The 16,325-nt window shown below is 46.2% G+C and overlaps 1 protein-coding gene across 5 annotated transcripts in view; it reads right to left on the bottom strand.

The window, feature by feature from the left end:
• The window catches only part of MKX (mohawk homeobox), a 50,729-nt gene that overhangs the window by 34,363 nt on the left and 41 nt on the right, over positions 1 to 16,325 (bottom strand). For 4 of the 5 annotated variants that reach the window (XM_054273510.1, XM_054273514.1, XM_054273512.1 and 1 more), the window contains exons 1-5: positions 15,237 to 15,325; positions 14,761 to 15,007; positions 12,612 to 12,771; positions 4,295 to 4,448; positions 2,732 to 3,067 (exon numbers count right to left, since the gene is read on the bottom strand). In XM_054273510.1, coding sequence (XP_054129485.1) covers positions 2,732 to 3,067; positions 4,295 to 4,448; positions 12,612 to 12,771; positions 14,761 to 14,942 — 832 coding nt within the window. In that variant the 5' untranslated portion in view covers positions 14,943 to 15,007; positions 15,237 to 15,325. Of the gene's footprint in view, positions 1 to 2,731; positions 3,068 to 4,294; positions 4,449 to 12,611; positions 12,772 to 14,760; positions 15,008 to 15,236; positions 15,326 to 16,325 lie in introns of those variants that run through there. The other variant, XM_054273511.1, reaches the window with a different exon arrangement.

Below are 16,325 nucleotides of genomic sequence, written 5' to 3'. Positions count from 1 at the left end.
GCTACAAAAAGTTGCCTTTCCAGGAAAGCACAATAGAGAATTAGTTTAAACTCCAGTGACTTCCCGTCCTTACAGGCACAATGACCTTGCCAAACATTTCTCAAAAATAAAACATCAATCAGTTTTCACTCTGTGCTTTTTGAAATGCTGATGAAAAAGTCTTCATAAATTAAAACGCCTAGTAGGGACTTGACAATCCTGCAACAGCTCCTTTGTGTTAAAAATTAGCTGTTTTGTGCTACAAAAAATTGCAGTGTGGAACTTCTTGTAAGTGGTGATATCTCACTTCAAAACACACTTGCCACTTGCAGGAGGGTAAGAGTGGTAAAGTCAGCCATACCCATTATTTGCTTGACCCAAATGTATTACAGCTATTTTAGGGAAAACACAGATATAGATCTAGTACTGTACTGCACTGGGAATTGCCAACCCAGGTATACAAATTACAAAGAAAAAACATTTTAAAAGTATATAGTCCTTATTTATCTCTCCCTACTAACAATCATGTGGATAATTTCATTGATTTGAAGGTAGTTTTCATAAATGAAAAATACCTTGAAAATATATGCTTTCTTCATGAAAAGTTTAATTCCTGCATGTGTAACATCAGAAAATCATTAATGGGACTGTAATCTTGTAAGTGAAAAAAGCCCATTTGTAACTATACTTCCTGAATGTTCACACATATATAGCAACGATATATTAAAAATTCATGTATATATATATATATATATATCATATGTATATCATGTGTATATATATCTGATCTTTTTTCTTTCTATATACTGCCTGTCTGCTTTCAAAGTGCAAAACCAATAAAACTATATCCTAAGAGCTGCTGGTCTGTTCTCAAAAAATATGAAAATATGAAGGAAGATATTTAGGAACTGAATTAAATACAATCTCAAGAGGAGTTCCAGGACTGTCACTCAGGAACTTTAAGGACAAGTATACTAGTTTTTAGTCATTCTAGCACAGCTGGTGAATTTACACAGTTACAGTGTGCCGCTCTCAGCCTTCACATTAATGACCATATTTTTCAGCGCAACTTGAAATTTGTCAAGAAGAACTTGATCCAGTAGCAAATTTATTATAAATTTTAGAAAGTCATTGCATCCATTTTTAGGTTAAGGTATAAAGTACAGAAAAACAGAAGTTTACATATCTGAGCTTCTGCATCTGCTCTTGAGTAATTTTTCACTTAAAAATAAAGCTTGGCAGACAATATACTTATAATGCAGACCAAATGCATTTGGTATGTTCAGAAAAAAAAATTAAGCAGAGAGAGTTTATTTTGAAACTTATTAACTGAGCATGCACTATTCTTTCTCTCCATGAGACCCCATTTCTCTACAGGGTCCCCTCTCATTCTCTGATCATTCCCAACAACCTGCACACACAAACATCCTCCTAATCCCCACCAACAGAACTCTGCCTTGTGGCCCCTCCATATGAACAAACCCCCCCCCGGGAAATGTGCCAGAAAAGAGAGAGCAAAGGCTGCAAACTGGAGAAGTTGCAAAGGCACCTGAACCTGCTTGCCAAGGAAGCCAAGGGGAACCAAGTGCAAAATCTAAATCTGTATTAACTTTACTGCAAAATCCTCCAGTACTTTTCAGCAATATCCATCCCTAAAGTGATGCTTTCCTCAGGGTGGTCCCTGGCAGAATAACCTGCCAAGAAAGGCCCAGGACAACACAAGGGGCTGCTGCAATGAGTCAAAATCCTGAGACACTGGTGGAGACCTTCTGAGACTGGGGTGCAAAACTTCGAATTTTTCAAAATTAATTTTTTTTTTGCCTTATGTCCCAAAGAAATACAAAAGTTTCACAAGAAGAGCCTTCCAGCACCCCCTGACTCATGGGAATTCAAGCAAGTCCTGATCTTGCCATGATTTACAGCAATTTATTGGCATGAACCAGGCAGTCCCATGTGCCTTGCTCTGACTGGTAATACAGTGGATGACATTACATCATGCTTGTATGTTTTTATTGGTAAAATTAAAATAATAAACTATGTGTAACCCTTCAAAAAAAAGGAAGACAAGGTATTTAATGGCCAAGTCTGTGGCCCCTTAGCTCTGGAGAGTGATGCAGAAATGAGCCTTCACTAATGCCTGTATCCCTAAGAGAAGCATGAGCACCAAAGGGTCACATACTGGGCAAGGCACTCTGAGGACAGAAAGGTGCTGTGCAACAGGGGAAGGTGCTCACATGCACTCCCCTGAAGGAAATATGACTCATGTAAGTGTCACAAACAGCCACCTTGAAATTTCAAAGCCCTCTTCCTCCTCCCATCTGTGGCCCTGGAGAACTTCAGTCCTCCAGTCCTCCCTTATTGTAATAGAATACGCAAGAGTTTTCTCCTTCCTTAGGCTCATCTTAGTGCTGACAAAAAGTGGCCTGTAAGTGTAATTTCAAAAATTATTCCCATTGCTCCACTTGAAAAGCAAACCAGCTTCATTAGCAGTCAATAACAGCACTTAACTCCAATACTGCAGGTAGAACTTCTCCAGAAAATGAAAGGGTGGACAGGATTTATCCACTCTGATACGAGAGGATGGGCAGGAGTAATTCACTCTCAAGCAAGAAGATGGACAGGAATTATCCACTGTGATATGACAGGATGTACAGAAGTCTCATAAAGGGCACAATCAGAAGACACTTAATCCAGTAGCCAATGTCTGCAGAAGATGTCTGTAACAGAAATCATGCAGAAAAATATCCCTTACCTGTCCGATAGACAAAATTGCCTTCTGTCTCTGATGATGATGGAGACACCAGTTCTTCCTCAAATTCATTGGAACTAAATGAACCAGAATGATTCCTTTGCCTTGTTTTTTCCATCATAGCTGCATTAGTAGCCATGACGTGTCTCAATGAGTCATTTAGGTACCGATTCAATAAGCTGCTTTTGTATTTGGGGGGTGACACGTAATCCTCATTGGCACTTGCTTCTGGTCTCACTCCTGTTTTTATTACTGAGCTTTCAGTTTTAATCACAGTGTGGTGAACTGGTTTGTTATATCCCCCTTCATTCATATGGTTTCTTGGAGGATTTTCTCCATCTGAAAACAAAAGAACAAAGATACAGTAATACATTGAGTGCTTAATATTTAACATGAGGCTTTCTCTCCATGTTTTGAATTGTGATAAATACAACTGATACTAGACAGTAACTTCAGCATTAGACACTGATTTTCATTTGCTTCATTTGCTTCTGTTCACACATTGCTCATAGTAGTTCTCATCTGAGAATAGCATGATTCTCAGATGTTCCAGGTATTCTAAATTAATTAGCTATAGAAAAATCTTTGAGTCTAATTTGTTCATGAGTAACACAAGACAGGTAGAAAAAAAATGGAAAGTGCCCTAACTCAATAAGCATTTAAAGAGCCATGTGAATAGGCTGAATTACTACTATCAAAACTTGAAATTTGGTTTGCCTCAACACTGCAGAATATTTAGGTACATTTGCTTAAACTGTACTCTTTTAATTGTTCTGCAAGCAATCTTTTCAAGGGAAGTGAGTAGAAATGTGAGTACATTCCCACATTCAGTACAGACTGAAATTGGAACAAAGATATTTAAAATTGAGTACAGATCGAGACATACTCTTCTAAAAATTCACATACAGATTTCTGACAATGTTCTGTAGGATTTGTTCCTGTCATTGTATCTCCATGTCAGAACTGTCTAAAAAAAGCACTCACAGACAGAATTACTAGAAGAATTCTATTAAAAATACAGGGTACTTAAAAAAAAAATCCTGCTTTTGTTAATTTGAGTATGAAAGACAATTCCAGTACATCCTTTATGTAAAACAGCTGCTAGCAAAATACATCAAATAAATAACAATAATATTCAGTTTACCATTTAAGATGCCCCACAATCAACCCTTTAATGATGTATATTGCTATATCCCTTCCACGAAGGAAAGTAACAGCCAAGTGATTTCTCATTTCTTTATACCAACAAATGTAATCAATTTTTTCCTTTAATGCAGACTAAAGGAATAGGCTTGTAGAATGTAATGAACAAACAATTCTCTTTCTAGCAACAATGAAATATAATAACACACAGCCAGATTGCCACCTTGAACAACTTACACAATCCTGCTTTGTAGGCTGCACAATAGTTTGGAGCCAAAAGAGGCACCTAATTCACAAAAACAATAAAGGCAGATCCACTGGGGGTATTTGTGACTGACTAAAAACTAGAGCTAACTTAGAGTATCTAATACTTTCTAAATACATTTTACTCTGTTTAAAATCGATAAAAGAGCATCAACAAACCTTCAGAGCAGGAGTCATCGCTGCTGACGCTGAGTCTCTCAGCATTTCCCTGAACATATTTGTTGTACAGTTTTATTCGCAAAGCCCAGCTCAGGTCTGGCTGCCTGACAGTGTTCTTCAGGCGACGTCTTGCGTTGGCAAACCAGTTTGAGACCTGCACACAAACGTGTCCATTAGCTTCCCTTGAAAATGAGGCAAATCAACCAATCCATAGAGCCCTCAAGAGTTTTATGTATGCTTCAAGGGGACCACAAATAAGAGAAATATGAACAGAAGTCCATGAAATTACCACTGAGCAGAGCAGGAATCTCATACAGGAAGGCAATTTCAGGCTTCCCACCCTTCCCAAGTGCTAGCAAAACCACATTATCACAAGGTTTCAATTAAGGTGTCCCAAATACCAGTTTTATATTAACCTTTTTTTTTTTTAATTTTAAAGATAAAACCCTGAACTTTTAATATGAACCTTTAACATATTATCAACTTCCTAAATTAAACTAATATCTAATATTCAGGAATTTCCTTTATATTTATATAGGCTACAATAAAGCTATTGAACAGAAAAGACATTCTAAATTTGTATATATAAAAGCCTGAAATTCTCCCTTCACTTTAACAGAACTCTTAGACTGACAAGCCGTGGGCATCAGGAAAGTCTTACATAGAGGACAAGATATTTTGACTCACTGCAGAAATCCACCATTTGCTCTAAAGAGAAGCTGATTTTACAAGCTCTTTTTGTTGTGAACAGTTTAAAGTATAGTAAAGATGCAATTCCTCACAAGGTGACTACTAAACAATAGCCTGTTTTGTCTTCCTTGCCAACTTCAAAGCATTTTCTAGAGTCAGACTTAGCAAAATGGATTCATGTTGGTATCCCTCTAGCACACAGGCTCATTACAAAGTCAGGCTCAAACACAAGTATTTCACAGTGTTTTAGGCACTGAATGAACAAAAAGGCACAGTCTACCCTTCAGTGCCAGCAGTGCTAATTAAACCACCAAATGGGATGCATGTACTTGCAGTGACTTTGCATGAAAGCACACCTGAGAAAATGCTGGCCTTGATTCTACTGCAACTTAAAAAGACAGAAAATAGAAAATACTGAGAACTCTATCTTTACTATGAGCAAGAGCAGAGGCAAGTGACCTACTTTCTAATGATACTTGCTAAATGATAAATACGATGTGCAAAGTATTAATTAACCCTGGCAGGAGGAAGCGCATTTTGACATGACCTCTGCAAGAGGAGGCAGAGTAGCATCTCTTGCAAAGGAGAATGTAAATAATGTTAGCAGCCCACAGCCCTGTTCACATCTTTGTGTTGTGAACAAACACAAAGAGAAAGCCAGACTCCTGTTGTCATATTCTGACCTGGGAACGATCACCATTTAATTTACTTCAACCTGCAAAGCAATTCATACATGTTTTATCAATAAAGGCTACCCCACCTAACAGAGAGCCAAATGTAGACCTTAGTGTTGGATTTTGTCCCTAGTTCTATCATCTGTCTGTTGCAGCTAAGGTTACTGTATAAATCACACAGAAGTATCTGTCTAATTATTCTGGATCAATAATCTCTTCTAAAGTGATTATGAGAAAAATAAACACTATGTGCCTAAAGAAAAAGCAAAGCTTCAGTTCAGAATCCCAGCTACAACTTAGCAGTGGTGCCTTATGCCTGTCACTTTGATTTGACTTAAAATCACATTTACATTGAACAGGGTTCCACTGAAAATACGGTGAGCACTGGCTCAGTGCTCAGATGGCAAACACGTAACTTTACAAGCCATGTAGTTTATTATGACAGGTTAGAAAACCAAAACTCTAGCTGGCAAAGTAATTCTAATTCTCTTCTGAGGCAACTTGCTTGTAATCTTCGTATTTACACAGTAGTTTTTACAGTAAATGAGATAGGGATGGGCTGGAATCCATGCACTTTCTAATGCTGTTAGCAAAGTCACACCAGACTGCTCAGCTGAAGCACCAGTCACCTGCTGCATGACAGTGTAATTCTGAAATCAAGTATTTAACAGTAGAGATGGATCAATCCAGTGTCCCAATCAACAGGATTGCAGTTACTGTAGCATTTTATCAAACTGACAGCTCTCCAACCTCTCACAATAAAGATTTCATTATGCTTCATTCTATTACATATTGAAATTTTTCATCAGTGAAGTGCCATTTACAGAAAAGATAGGGTAGTATTAGTGTGATTCATACATAAAAGCAATTAAATTTAGCAGGAGTGATTTCTGCATGGTACTCTTGGTTTATTTTGGGCTCATTCTTCCCATGCCATTGCTTTGCTTTCTGCATATCAATATGAAAAGATGAGTCATATTTTAAGTCTTCTGCTGTGAGAGAAGGGAATAGTAGTATTTGATCATTATTTCATAATGACATAAATACATTGCATCTTGTCCTCCTGCTTTTTATGGAGCAGATGATTTTAACTGCCATCACACACCACATACAAGACAATCAGGAGATCAGACCCAGCCAGCAAGGATTTATGAAAGGCAGGTTCTGCTTGAACAACCTGATCTTCATCTATGACAGGGTGACCCACTTAGTTGATGAGGCTGTGGATGTGCCTACCTGGACATCAGTAAAACCTTTGACACCATTTCCCACAGCATCTCCTGGAGAAGCTGGCTGTCCATGGCTTGGATGGGTGTGCTCTTTGCTGGGCAAAAAACAGTTTGGATGTCTGGGCTCAGAGAATAGTGGTGAATGGAGCTACATCCACCTGGTCACTTTATCAGCTTTATCATTAATCTAGATGAGGGGATGGAGGGCACCCTCAGTCAGTGTGCAGAGATACCAAACTGTGTGGGAGTGTTGCTCTGCTGGAGGGCAGGAAGGCTCCACAATGGATCTGGACAGGCTGAATCCATGGGCCAAGGCCAGCTGCATGGGGTTCTACAAGGCCAAGTGCCTGCCCGGGGTCACAACAACCCCTGCAGTGCCACAGGCTGGGGGAATGGGATGAAAAGATTCCTGCTGGAAAAGGATCCGAGGGTGCTGGTTGACATCAGCTGAACATGAGTCACTGAGTGTCCAGGTGGCCAAGAAAGCCAACGGCATCCTGGCCTGGATCAGCAATAGTGTGGTGTCAGAGACTGCAACCCTTTGGCATGTGGTCTGGTTTGCATCTTAATTCAGGCAGAGGCATTTCTAACAATTCTAAGAACTGGACCATAACATGTGGCCAGCAGGACCAGGGCAGTGATTGTACCCTTGTGCTTAGCACTGGTGAGGCTGCAACTTGAATGCTGGGTCTAGTTCTGGGCCCCTCAATTCAGGAAGGACACTGAGGTCCTGGATAGAGTCCAGGGAAGGACAACAGAGCTGGGGAAAGGTCTGGAGCACAAGTCTGATGAGGAACAGCTGAGGGATCTGCAGGGGTTTCACCTGGAGGAAAGGAGGCTCAGGGAAGATCTTATTGCTCTTTACAACAACCTGAAAGGAGGTTGTAGGTGGGGGGTCAGTCTGTTCTCCCAAGTGACAAGTGATAGGCCAAGAGGAAATCAATTGTATCAGGGGAGGTTTAGATTGGATATCAGGAAAAAATTCTTTACAGAAAGGATTGCCAGGCACTGGAACAGGCTGCCCAGTGAAAGTTACCATGGTTGAGTTGCTGTCCCTGGAGGTATTTAAAAGAAATGTAGACAGGGTGCTTAGGGACGTGGTTTAGCAGTGGACTTGCCAGTGCGGGGTTAATGGTTGGACTCGATGATTATAAAGGTATTTTCCAAACTAAATGACTCTATCATTGTGAAAGAACCTCAAGTCCACTTTTAGAAGAGAAACCTTTAACTAAAGCAAGAAGCAGCAAACTCAATCTAGGAACTCTTATCCCAAATGCAATTACAACAAGGCCCATTAAAGCCTTGGAAGAAAGGAAAGTTAGTCAAATCCATTTAAGAGATTTTTGGGCTTAATCTATGATGGGGTAATCTCTAGCTGCTTTCCAGCTTTTGGGCACTGGTGCATGTTGCTGGAAAATCCTGATTTCTAAGACATCATGAGAGTCAGTACCTCTGTCACTGTTCAGTCTTGGACAGCCTCCAGGTGTGTGGCTGGACCAGGCTGCATGGCCACAGGCTGGACCAGGCAGCACGCTCACCCTGACCACCCCCTGCCTCCTTCCAAGACAACAACAGGTTTACCACTCGTTTCAACCAGCCCCAGATCTTACACTGTCTATCCATGTGGTTTTTAAAAACCTGCCTGTCCACTGCTGTAGGTCCCACTCACAAAGAGTGCCAGTTTGCAACACACTTACCTAAACCGTTACAAAAAGAAACAACCAAAGCTGCCAAAAACATCCAACCTTTCCCATGGTCCCAAACTGTGCTACTGTGATCTCCAAAAAGAATTTAAAAAAACACAACAAAAAAATTATTTAGATAAAAGCCAGTGGGGAAGTCTTTGTCACATAAACCTCCCAAGAAGTATCTTGAAAAAATACATGATGAAACTCACTATTCTTGTGAAGTAACAATCCTGTAGTTCTTTGAGAAGTAAAAAGACAAAACCCAAGGGGAACAATAATAGATGTGCTTTCCAGCATTCATTTTTTTACAGCAGTTCAGTTGTTCTCTAAGAGCATCAGGTACTTATATCAGCATCATGAAATATTGACCCTCTGGCTTTACTTCTGAAGACACATCTTCAATTTTATTGTAATTTGTTCTGCTTCAGTGCTTAACAGCAGCCAAACTTTCAGAAAGAGAACAGACATCAAGTGATTCACCTCCTCCAGTAATCCAGATACGCCTTTATAAATCTGAACATTATTAAATCCATAGCAGCACATGACTGATATACAAATCTTTGTATTGAAAAACCTTCTTTCCAACAATACACACATTTGTATTTCTTTCTGGAAGGAGTATACTGCCATTTTTCTTTTTTATTTCACAAGAACATCTAAACCAAAATTTAAAATAAAATAAATCAAACACTATGGTAACAATACAAATGAAAATGTAGCATATTAATAGGACAAGTTATTGGATTCTGAATTGGAATCTAATTGGAGTAAAATATAAAATGCCTTTTCAAACTATATTGCTTTTTTGGTTTCCTGCTTTGGCAGTTGTGGAAGTAGAAAACTTTGGACTGCTGGATTGAAATCGGCAATAACATTTGCCGTGAGGACTCCCAAAGACCTTGTTGGCCTGCACAGGAGAAAGTCAGCCCAGAATTTGCCCCAGGTTTTGCTGCTACTACTTAAGAAACAAGATGATTTATGATTCCTGCAAAATCCTACCTCCTTGAAAGAGTCTGACTTTTCTCCAACACTGCAGTCGGACATGCATCTGTATCAGTCCCCTCGCTGTCCCACTGCACCCAGGAACAGTGGGGTAGGCCAAAGTATAAGTAAAGTAGGACAAATTAATTTAAAATCAGCCAACTGAGTGATAGAAAAACTAATGAAAATAAAGCTGTGGAGGATTTGACATGCAGATACAAAAGTTATTAGCCATTAGCATGTCATTAGTTTGTTCTTATAACAAAAGTAAAAAAAGCCAGGACTGGATGTTCACCTCTTTGTCTCACAGAATTGGTTTTATCTATGCCATGGTCCTGAAAAAAGGTCCTTTGGATAGATGGTACATACTGGAATAAGGTTCATTAGATGAAAGAAAAGCACAGGGAGGAGAGTACGATCAAAGCACAGGGAGGAGAGTATTACATCTGTATGATCAAAATTACTGCGACCATCATCATCGTCCAGGCAGCTGCTGAAGACCTTTTCCAAGATCGTCAGCCAGGTGAAAAACAAAAAAACACCCCAACCATTCATTCCCTAAATGGGATTTTGTCAGAAACTCAGAAAACCAAAGGGATATTCAGCAGTATCTTTTGCCTTTCCTACGGCTTGTGACGACAAGGTGTCAGCACGTGAGGGATGCTGGGGAGAGGCAGCAGCTGTCAGCAGACAGCAGCCTCCACAGGAGGGGAAAACTGTGGGAGCAAACACCACGGGACAACACTGAGAAATGTAAAAAGTGTAGGAAATATGAGACAGGTCAGCAAACGTGAAGGTGTTTAACCCAGAGGAAACATCATAAACTGATTCCTCGTTCTCCAATGATGACCTACAATATTACAAGATTAGAAAAACAATTTATAGGCAACCCTATAAATTGTTGTTTATGCTGGTTGATGCTTTTGCAAAGTGCCCCTCCTGGGACAGAAGCAAAGCTTTCCAACAGACCCACAGCCCAGTCCCAAACCTGCTCTTGGTTATGCCACTTGTCTAAAAGAGCACAGCCTTCAGGAAAGCTGTTTCAGATGTACCCAGCGTGACTGGGACCACACCCTGCCATGCTCTCTCTCACTCTTAGAGTACAAAAATTTTGAACTGAATTACAATCTTCTTCTTTTTGAGCATCCAAAAAGTAGGGTGTAGGGTGTGTTGTTTAGCTCTTTGTGGCTCAGGAATTACTGCTGGTGCCAGACATATGTATTTACATCTCATACAGATGCTATCAAATTCCTGGATTAAAAGAGCATTGCACAAAAAGATGAAAAAAACACCTGGGATTTCTCTTTGATGTTGTGCTTCTGTAAATGAAGATAGATATGCCTGTTTGCAAAGTTCTTTCAAATATTACAGCTCATAGAACAAAACTGGTCAAATTCAGCTTCAGCGTAAATCCACTAGAGTCACGGGTCTAACAGAGCTAAAAGCAGCTCTCCCTGAATCTTTTTAATTTTATTCTACACTTTATGTAGATCATAAAACTCTGTGGAGAAGTGGCCATGGCTCACTTGATGCTTTTATAAAGGCTAACACTCCTTATCCCCATCAGGATTTATCAAAGCTGCCAGAGAGAAATCCTGAAAAACCCCACAAGTTCTCCCTTCGCTGTTCACTCTGAGGCATTTTTAAAAGAACAGCAGAACTCTTCAAGATGTCACTAATGTGAAAGTTTCCTAACACATATTCTGGATATATGTTTTAAATCTCATGTAAAAATGCAGGGGTATTCTAAGAGCCATAGTCCAATAAAATACTCCTATTTAATTGGGCCATTGAAGGGTTAGTGTTTATGTAATCATAGTTTAAACCTTTCATGTATATTTTTTAAAAGCAAGAGAAGTTGTTTTAACTATATCTTCCAGTTATAACTGGCATTTTCTGAGACATTAATATTATTTTTGTCAAAGCTATAGTGTTTTTCTTAGTGCAATAGTTTCATAGTGAGGTACTGAAGTGTAAAAATTTCCCATTTTGCCATTATTAGAACTGAAGTCCATAGTACAGGGTTTTTTTTGAAGGGGCACTCAAAATAATAAAGCTGAATTACCACCTGTTTTTTTCTAATACTTTAGGTTGCTTTGATCTCTTTGTGCTCTTTGCAAAGTGACACATAATGTGTTAGGCAGAGTGATGAGGACCCAATCCTGCAAACACATGGGTTTCATTTTACACACCTAGCAGTAGCTTGCAGTAAGGAAATTAGATTATTCACAATGCATAAATCTTTGCAGCATCCAGACCTGAGATAGCATCACTTGGCAACTGATAGCATTTAACCACATATTTCAGTAGAGTACCAGATGGCAAAGAGAACAAAGAAGTGAGATTTATAAACATTTGCAGCAAAATTTATGCCTCTTACAGCAAGAAAACTGCCAGGCACTTCAGGGGAGAATTACCTGACAGCAAAACAATTACTCCCCATGTCTAACTATATTACAATGATCATTCCTGCAAGAGTGTATGTGCTGAGCCAGTGCACACAGTGTATATGGTAACACTGATGTCTGTGCAACAGGTGATGACAATTATCATCAGAACAATAGAACAGTTTCCATCCTACCCCCTTTTCAAAAGGGAAGAGTAGCTCCCCTGAAATTTCCTCAGCAATTTCTATTCTGTGCTTAATTCTCCCATGACTGATATTTTTTACTTGAGAATTTTTAAAGACTAAGCAAAAATATTTTCATTGTATTTATGAATGAGATGAAAGGATGAGGGCACCTATTCCTAGGAGTGCAAGCACACACTTTTTGCTGATTGTCTTTAGCATTTCTCCAGCCATGATAGCTAAGATACAACAATTCTGGTTTGAGAGAGCCAGTCCTGCTGGGGTGGGGAGCCCAGGGGAGAGTGGAAGAAGGATGTGCACAGGACCCCGGTTTTGCTGGCTGCACCGATGCTTCCCAATACCCAGCACTGTCCTTTGCTCAGCTCTCAGAGGAGCTCTGGCAGATGCTGCTGTCCCCATCCCTCCCGTCCATGAAACGCCTCGGAGCGGTTTTTAGAGGTGGGGATAAGCGGTTCCCTTCCTTACCTGCACCAGGGTCATCTGGGAGCCGAGGGCCAGCAGAATCTTCTCCGTCTTGGTGGGGTACGGGTTGTCGCGGTGCTTGTAGAGCCACTGCTTGAGCGGCCGCGCCATGTCCTGCAGCGCCTGCCGCTTGTGCCGCACCTTCCCGCCGCTCTGCCGCGCCCTGCCGCGGAGAAGGGGCGCTGAGGGAAGGAGCGGAGCGGAGCGGGGGGACACCTGCCCGCTGCTCTCTGCCCGCTGCCCACCTGCCCCGGGCCCTGCCCGCCTGCCCCGGGCTCCCCAGCGCGGGCGCGGTGGATGCGCCCCGTCCGAGGGGGACCCAGCCCCGGCTGCGCCCTCCCAGAGAAGCCGAGCCCGGTCCTCGCGGGGTGCTCGGGGATCTCCACACCCGCAACCCTCGGCTCGGACGACAGCTCAAGAGAAGGTGATGCCAGCAGCTCCCCGAACTCCCGTGCAGGGTCTGGGCGAGCGCACTCGGAGCTGGTGAATGGCCGCGGTGATGCTGCGGGCCCCGGAGGCGGCCTCGCGGGGATTTCAGAGGGGCCAGGGCTGTGTCCCGATGTTTTCAGTGCTCGGCACCCGACCGGAGTGTGGCCGGTCTGTCTACAGAGGGGCTTTACAGCGCGGCCAGGCCGCACCTCGCACGGTCAGCAGCCGCGCATCCCGCAGCTGCGGTGCGCGTTACTCCGGGGCCAGCCCAGCCTGATTCCCCCGCCTGGGTTTATTTCCCGCTGATGTTTAAGAGTTACCCGCGGCACCGAGCAGCTCCTGGATCATTTCCCCCCTCGGAGCCGGCGGCGAGCGGTGCTCCTGGAGGAGCCGGCATGTCGCTCCTAATGCCGCCGGCAGCAACGCGCGGCAGCCCGCAAAGCCCCGCGCCTGCCGAGTAACAGCGAATGCCGGGGGAACGAAAGTCGGGTTCCGATTTAAAAAAAAAAAAAAAATAGTCCCTTTGTAAATAAAGGCCTACAATAAAAAGTGAGTGAACAACTCGGAGGAGTGCTAAGGCAAGCCCGGCGGCGGGCTGGGGCCGGCGGCAGCGCTGCGGGCGGAGGGGGCTCGGGCGGCGCTGGTGCCGCTGCCGGCGGCAGGGGGCGCCCCGGGGCCGGGCTGGGCCGCGCCGCCGCCTCCCGGGTCCCGCGGCTGCCCCGGGATCGGCCGCAGCAACATCCCGGTGACACAACACACACCTGCGTGCTGTGGGCCAGCAGCGCCGGTAAAGCTGCGAGCTGATGCAATCGCTACGGGGAAATTGGTCAGCACAAGCAACTCCCCCGGACTGCGCAGTTTCGCAGCCGCCTGACTGCGCTCCTCGATCTTTACTTTGTAACGCTAACCCGAAATGTCTGGTCAGCGCCCGCCAGTTAAACCCTCCGAGCTACGGCTGTCAACACGCCAGAGCTCGCACGTCCTCTCATCACCTTCAATTTCACCTGTTCCGGCACCAAAAAAACCCAAAACTCTGACCCCCGCAAAAAACAACAAACCAAAAAAAAAAAACAACCCCAAAACCGGCTTCGGGCGGCTTAGCTTCAGCTGCCGTTTTAGCAAACCCGATCCTAATATCACGTTATCGAGCCCCCGACTGGCACCGCGCTAGTCCGATCTAAATGCCATCCCTGTGAACGCACGGACAGCGCAGCTCCTTCCCGCCCGTTCGCTCGGCGCGCTGCGAGCCCGCGGAACGGCGGAACAAGTGCCGGGGCCGCGCCGTGCCCGCCGCCCCGGCCCCGCTGCCACGGCACTGCCCGCGGGGATCGGCCGCGCCGCCGCCCCGGCCGCCGGGTCTCACACGTCCCGCCTGGCGCCTCCGTTTTGAAGACTTCAATCACATAAAGCGCCCGAACGAGCCGGTGGAGCCCCGGCGTTCCCGGTTTGTTTCTGTTCGGAGGCAGAAGGGGAGGTCAAACACAGCCGGACAGGAGCGCTCTGTCTGGTATATTCCAGCCCGGTCGGACGCCCCTGCATCACCTATCGCGGAATTTCCCAACATAGCTGTGGAATGAGAATCCCAGAAAATACGAACCCGGGTCCGCGGGCAAAGACCCAGCTAGAAACCCATCTCGCAACCCCAAATCGGCGACGCGGCGGCCGGGAGCGCAGGGCCGCCCCCGGAGCCGGTGCGCGGCGCGGAGACGAGCGCACGGCATACCCCGTCCGCCGGTTGCGCAGGCTGAGGCTCTCCTTGATGGACGGGCTGTCGGGGAGCAGCACCTCGGCGTGGTGCGGGCCCTCCACCACTCCCACGTAGGACCGGCCGCTCCGCTCCCGCTCCTTGGCGTCCTCCTCGAAAAGCACCTGGCCGCTGAGCTTGCTGAAGACGATGGTGTTCATGGTGGGGGGCTGGGGGCCGCCGTCGTGCTGGCCGCCGGCTCCGAGGTGCGGGGGCTCGCTGTGCGCTGCGGGGAGGCGGCAGCGGTCACCGGGCAGCCGCGCCGAACCGCCGAGACCCGCCCGGCGCGACCGGCGGGGGGGCAGCGCGGAGGCACCGGGCGCCGCCTGCCCACCCACGGGGGGAGGCAGCCCGCCCCTCCCACGGCCCGGCCCGCTCCCACGGCCCCCCCACCAGCCCCGGTCCGCTTCCTCGGCCCGGCCCGCTCCCACGGCCCGGCCCGCTCCCGCTCGCACCTCGCCGCCAGCCTCCGCCGCGCTCTTCGCTCTGTGTCGCAACAGTTCGGAGCGCGGGTTTTCTGTCGGCTTTGGTGTTTCTGTCTCGCTTGCTCTCTCTCTCTCTCTCACTCCTTTTTTCCCCCCTTTTCCCTTCCCTTTTCCTCCCTTCCCCTCCCCCGGAATGATTTTCCCCTTCCCCCTCCCCGAACGGGGAGGGAAACAAATTGTTTTTAACGACCACCAAATGCGCAGAGCCGGCGCCCGGAGGCACAGCCGCCGCGCAGCCACTCGCACTGTCGGGACTGCCGCTCCCCATGGCCGGGGGAGTCACGGCTGGCCTGGGGACCCCGGCAGCCCCAGCCGGGGCACGGCTCCGTCCGGGACAGCGGCATCGAGGGGCGCTGCGTGGAGGGGCGGGAGGAATCCGGCCAGGGGCATCTGAGGGTGCGGTAGTGCACGGCTGGGCAGCTCACCGTCGGGATGGGGGAGCCTCCCGGGGAAGGCGGCTGAGGACACCGGCTGGTGTCACACTGACCGCAGGAGAGACCCCCGTCGGGGGCGCGGGGCGTAGCCACAGCCCCGTGCTACTCATTAACACCGGTGTGTAATGATGCCTTGCCAGGAACGCTTGGCAATCTCCCACCACGCTTTCCCGTCTTCTCTTGTGAGTCGCGTGTCCCCCCTTGGGCTGTAAATTAGCTGGCAGCCCAAGCCGGGAGGCGGCCCGCTGTCTTTAGCATCCCGGGCGCGCTCCCGCAGAGACACGATGCTCCGTGACCGGCGATGCCCACGGTCGCCCCCGGCCCGCTCCCACGGGTGCGCCCCTGTTCCCCCGGCCCCGCCGCTCCGCACCCCCTGCACCCCCGCAGCCCTGCGGAGCAGCAGCCCGGCCCCGCCGAGCGCAACGTTTTGGTTTTCTGCGCGCAGGAACGAAGAAGATGGCCACAGTCAATATTTACAAGGATGTAATTCAGACGGTATTTGACCGCCGCGGGTGAACGGGAGCAGCCGTCTGCGCCTGCGAGCCCGGCGGGACGTGCGCGGCGCGGATCCCCCGTGCTTGCACCAGCTCTCCTTGGCACCTCTCTGTCCCTGTCCTTGTCCCCG

The sequence above is a fragment of the Melozone crissalis genome, unplaced genomic scaffold, assembly GCF_028551555.1.
Source record: "Melozone crissalis strain CALT ecotype California unplaced genomic scaffold, PUWL_Pcris_2 ptg000016l_1, whole genome shotgun sequence".
Lineage (NCBI taxonomy): Eukaryota > Metazoa > Chordata > Aves > Passeriformes > Passerellidae > Melozone > Melozone crissalis.
This window is presented reverse-complemented; position numbering and strand designations above follow the sequence as displayed.